This window comes from Belonocnema kinseyi, chromosome 8, assembly GCF_010883055.1.
Source record: "Belonocnema kinseyi isolate 2016_QV_RU_SX_M_011 chromosome 8, B_treatae_v1, whole genome shotgun sequence".
NCBI lineage: Eukaryota > Metazoa > Arthropoda > Insecta > Hymenoptera > Cynipidae > Belonocnema > Belonocnema kinseyi.
Genome location: NC_046664.1, coordinates 42,619,429 through 42,625,442, shown reverse-complemented (window position 1 = coordinate 42,625,442; position 6,014 = coordinate 42,619,429). Strand labels below are relative to the sequence as shown.

General features: G+C 30.1%; 1 protein-coding gene across 1 annotated transcript in view; it reads right to left on the bottom strand.

Annotated features, from left to right (window-relative positions):
- The window catches only part of LOC117178462, a 36,040-nt gene extending 33,057 nt beyond the window's left edge, over nucleotides 1–2,983 (bottom strand). The window contains exon 1 of the mRNA XM_033369889.1: nucleotides 2,263–2,983. Within this exon, the coding sequence (XP_033225780.1) occupies nucleotides 2,263–2,911 (649 nt within the window). The 5' untranslated portion in view covers nucleotides 2,912–2,983. The remainder of the gene's footprint in view (nucleotides 1–2,262) is intronic.
- Nucleotides 2,984–6,014: the final 3,031 nt, after the last annotated feature.

Below are 6,014 nucleotides of genomic sequence, written 5' to 3'. Positions count from 1 at the left end.
CAAAATGTGTAGCCAGCGAGGGCGCATACTTTGAATAAAATATTTGTTATCATTCTCTTGAAAAAAATGTGTTTTTTTCTTGAAAAAATACCGGTTTCATATCTAATACACCTGGTATTAAAATATTTTTTTATCTATTTAAAAATTACATAATTCGGGAATATCTTTCACAGTAACTTAAATCACCCTTAAAATTGTCTTCAAATCTTCGAGATTTTTATTTGATCATTTTGAAAATATTATTTGATGTTTTAAAATCATTTTAGTATTCTTTTAAAATTTTAAATGGTTGAAATCCCTTGATCCGCACAGCAGGAGATATCGACGGGATATCCCATTTATCTCCCAGGAGATCCTAGGGATATCGCAAATATCGTACAGGGCGGAATCTCAAAATCCCTGGAATGTCCGAATGATATCGTAGAATATTCTCAGGATATCTCATTAATGTCCCAATTTTATATGCCAAGGATGTTCCTAAGATATCCCAATTCTATAATTTGGTATATTACTGAAAATTCAGATAAATGTACTGATAATTACATTTATATTCAACCGTATCAATAAAATAAGAAATAATTTAAAAATATTAAGTATTTTTCCGGAGATTCATACAAAGTACAAAATTATAAAATACAAAAATGTTAAAGTCCCCTCTAAAGTAACTTTCGGGCAAACTCCATCATGACTGTCAGTGTGTGAGAATTGTCGCGCAGTAATAAGTGACACTTTAACAAAAGTCAACAATTTCTCGAATATTCGTGCTAAATTATAATCAATTCTCATTTATATTATACAAACCAATGAAGTACATATTAATTTGATTGTTTTTCTTATCATAAAAATGATTATGCCATTGAAAAGTGCGATCTCTAAACTGCGAAATTTAGATTTTACAGATACAATAATAGCCAAGTTTAAAATTTTTAGAAAGTGACTTGTTTTTTTTATTATAAGTAGGCTGTTATTGGTTTTGAAAATCATTCGCGGTAATATTTTTTTTTTCTATTTATACTGAGATAGGATTTTGAAAGAAATCGAATATTCGAGATTTGTATACAAAATGGTTTTTTTTGTCAAACGGATATTTGTGAATTTTGATATTTTTAGACATTCTACATATTTTAATAAATATGCATTTCAGAAATATTAGATTCCATTGCCAAAATTGCATATATCCAACACAGGACTTGAGTGGATATCGTACAGGGCAGAAATCTCTATATCCTTGGAATATGCCATGGATATCCCGGGAGATTTTTGGGACCTTTTTCAGGATATCCCATATCCTGCCGAGATATCCTAAGGATATGCCAAGGATATCAATTTGTTGTCAGGGGAATTACACTGAAATCTTTTGAAAACTATTGGGTTAAAAATTCGGAATTAAACATAATATTAAATGATTTCGAGTAGTAAACATGTTAAAAAAGTCGTGTCAATGTTTAAACAATTTTTATTCGTAAGCAATTCATGTTCAATTTAAAAGAAATGTGGAAGGAAAAAAATTAATTGTATAAACATTGCCATAAAGCTTTTAGCAGAATTTACTACTCATCATAATAATAGAATATTAAGTTTAATTCGTAAAATGCGGTTTTAAAATATTTTTGGAAAAGGAGTTGTGTAAACAAATTATATTTGATCAAATAATTTAAAAAATTGTTAATATATTCTTTCGAATTTCTATAGTTCAAATAAATAATTATATAAAGATGCACAAGAATGTATAACGGGGTTTCGCAGTGAAAAAGTTACCCCACTGGAATCTATAGAATAAATCAAGAGAAAAGAATTGTGAAATTGTGAATATATTGACGTTGAATACTTTACGAGCTACTGCCGCCATTTTTTAACTTTTAATTTTTGTTTATTTTTCCAACGAATTTTGAATAATGACATGAAATAATAACTTTTGCTTTTTCCTTCAAATAAAATTCCCAATACTGTGTGAACGGCTCTTAGAATAACTTCAAAAAATTTCGTGCGATAAGAAAGAGGCGGGATGCCACCGAGCCTTCGCAAAAAGTGCCCTGTTGGCACTATTAAATATCTATTATATTACTGTTAATCTTCATATTGTTATACTGTAATATGGCTGTTTAATATTTTTTTAGAAAACAAGTGTTACATGGCTCAAAAATGGATCTAAAATCAAAGAACAAATAAAATTTAAAGATGTTTAGGTTTTGATTTAAAAAATAAAATATAGTCAAGCTGGAATTTTTATTTCAATAATTATATAATATGTGTATAACTTACTACGGTTGAAATATTCTTGATCATTTCCAAAGGAATTGATTTTCACTCCATAAGCAAGGGAAGATATAACATCCGTGATATATCGAACAGCCACAATATATGTATCTACATTTTTTACTTTTTCACTCTCGTTAAACTGATTATCAAGAAAATTTCTCATATTTTCTGAGGTTTCTATCATTAGCGCGAAAAGTTTTTTCTGTTTTCCAGTAGAAAAAGCTGGGGAAAGCTTTGTCCTCAAATATTTCCATTTAGGATTGTCAATCGAAAAGAGTCCAGTGCTACCAATAAGGTCTTTGGATTTTGCTGAAGAAAAATAACGGTTCTGAAAGATATGAAAATCTTTCACGAGAATTTGCTTGATTAGCTCTGGATCTCTCATGAGGAAAAGTGGTTTATGCATTACGTAAATTCCAATGAATGGCTCGTCCCCTGCTTCTTTGTGGAGTTTACCGAGGAGATCACCAACAGAAGTTCGACCAAGAATGGCATCTTTGAAGTTTCCAAATAACCAGTGAGTGGGAGGCGAAGGGATTCCTTTTCTCTTCCAATAACTTAATTTGTATCCGATATAAAAGTAGATAGATACAGAAATAATCGCGAAACCACTAAGACAATTTAGAAAAATCGAAGAACCCAGGAAAAACATTTTTAATCACTGACTCATACTTCTTTTCGGCACATATAACACACCATTGGGAGGCCTTCGCCAGTCTTTCATAAGCCTTGCTTTCACTTGTTTTTTTCTACCTTATCTGTAAAATTAAACTTAAACAGTGACTTCTATAAAAATCTTCCATGTCAGAATGATGTGGTTTTTTGAGTCTAAAAATAGCAATATTGTGTAAAAACTTAAAAACTCAAAAAGTTAACTCAGATTTTGAAAATTTGATTAAATTGGTATATTTCCATATAATAGTGACTACGAGAACAGTTTTGAAATTGTAGAATACAAATTTTGAGGTCAAAACCCAAAAATTCAAAAAAGCGACCTAAATTTTAAACTCTATGTAAATGCTAGGTTTTCGTGAAAGTTAGTAAGAGGGAGGTTTTCGAGTAATAGAATAGGAATTCGGGGTTAAAAATTGAAAAAGTAAATTAGATTTTTTTAAATGCATAAAATTAGTTGATTGACATCAAAGTTATGAGCTTCTTTGTAATTAAAAAAAATTGGAGTCAAAGTATAAAGTTTAAAGAAGTTTTTCGTCAAGAAATAAAACAATGTTGCGTGTGTAACGTGGGGCGAATCGCCGTAACGGAAATTCATAAAATTTTGATTTTATCGTAAGAAGGGAATCTTCCGTACCAATGACAGAGTTCGAATCTAAACGGTATACTAAAATACACTAAAATATACTAAAACTTCAAGTAATATTAAAGTGAACCTGGTCAGTTTTTTGTCTCTTCCCTATAAAAAGGGAGCATAAAAATTATGTTCATCTACGGCGACCTGTGAAATGTCACGTATGTTATTTAAGTAACATCCGTATGTTTGCATCTATTATCTATGTGAAAGCCTGTTTATCATACTCGAACACATTCAATGCCCTCGCTAATCATCTGCTTTTATTTCGACAACTGAAGCAATATGTAACTATAAATAAGGTCGCCTTAGACATAGCTGCAATGAAATTTAAAAAATAACTTCCGGTATCTTGGTCCAGAATTAGTCTCGTTAGCTTTGTTTTCTGATAAAGTAGCTATTAAATAAAAAAATAAAATTAATGGCAAACTGAAAACTACTTCGAGACCCTAGCGGGACGAGTGAACGAGAAGGATACTCTACACAGAGTATCCTCATACCGTCCACATAGTATCCCTTCCGTATCATGCAGCAAAAACTAAACAAAAAAACAAAAAAAAACAGCAAGATCAACTTTTAAATTGGTGAAATTCGGATTCTGCGTTAAAATTCCCATTAGAAGGTCACGGAGTAATCGCAATGGTTTTTTTTTACAACGGTAACAAGTAAAAAAAAGATCTATAACGCTTGTTGCGCGCTACTTACAGATGATGCGTTTGAAGTGTAGCAGTCAACAGGCGCTATACGTCTTATATTTTTTTAAACTTTTTACTGTTGTAAAAATACTATTGCGATTACTCCGTGACCTTACAATAGGAATTTTAACGTTGAATCCTAATTTCGCTGATTTAAAAGTTGATCTGCTGTTTTTTTCAGTTCTTGTTGCATGTTACAAAAGGGATATTATGTGAATACTATCTTTTCGTTCACTCGGTCCGCTAGGGGAACATTGGACTGCACGAAGAATTAAACTTGAAAATTTTGAAGGATTAGAAAGCAGAGCATTTTATATTCTTGTAGATTCGTCGTGATGATACTGATTACATTTCAAATCCGGATCTTGAAACTTTGTGAAAATGTGAAAGATTTTAGAAGCTGAAAAAAAAATATTGACACTTACACAGTAGTCAATGATGTCACTGTGCGTTCTGTAACTTAATACAAAGCAAAATAACTGCTGTCCATTGAAATAACAATTTTTCAGTCTACGAAATACTATATCATACATTTTATAGGAATGAAATAAAAGTATATATTTAAAAACAATAACTTAACTTATATATTTTTGTTTACTTCTCTAAATAATTTTTGTCCTTATTTGACATGGAAGTTGACCGTATGATCATCCTTTGGGACTAAGTGATATCGAAACTAAAAATTACACAAAGTAAAATTCTAAAATAATTTTCTTTAAATTATAAAAAATATATGCATAAAAAACGTATCCGATAATCACAACAACCAGTTGGAAATGTTCTGTTAATTAACGCTTTACAAAAATAGAGGTTGCTGAAAATAGATATTAAATTTAGGAATTATTTACAATTATTCCATGAACTAAATATAAATGATAAAAAATGCATTTGTTTATTTATATTCAATACAATGATAAAAAAATTTCCTTATTATAAGATATAAATTTAAAAAAATATGATATATAAAAATGTTTGCTGTTGTCTATGGAAATATTTATTTTTAAATTGATATACTTATGATGATTAAATCATATTTATACATTTTTCTTAAAATTAATTTTTTTAAATTATAAGTACTAATAAAAGTAAAAACAAATTCGTTAATCATGTTATGAATTATAATATGACATTCCCCTGCATGAAAATTTAGTAATTGAAATTTTTATTTATTTTGAGTAAGGAATATAAATATCTTGAATTAAATAAGAGAAATAATGTTTAAAAAGTTTTTGCCAATAGATGTAAATAATTCGTTTATAAAATATTAATACTCAGAAGCAAGGGTCATAGAAGGGATCAAGAAGACAAGGGATAGCCAAAACAAACTGGGTCCGCCGAAAATCACTAGTGGAAATCGAGTTAGTACGAGGGTGGATCAAATATAAACCGGAATTTTACAAATACTTTTCTTAGCCAATCGCAAGCACTCTCACAGTGTAGGTTTGCGAAATCGCATCCGCGGATGAAGTCATCAAAAATAATGTCTACTTTGATTAATTCGAATCAATTCTGATTTGGTCATCCCTGCGGAGAAAAATGAAAACTGATTTAAAACTTGGAACATATCAGCCGGGCAGATACAGTATCTTAAGGAAATTTCACAGCGGCACAGATAAAAGGAATGTTTGAAGAGATTTAAACCACCAGAGATGTTTTGAGCTGTTTGACTCAGTCAATTCGTCAGTACAGCTATGAGTGAGCAACAGGTTCCAGCGTCCGTTGCACAACGGGTTATAATAAAGTTTTTAACTAAA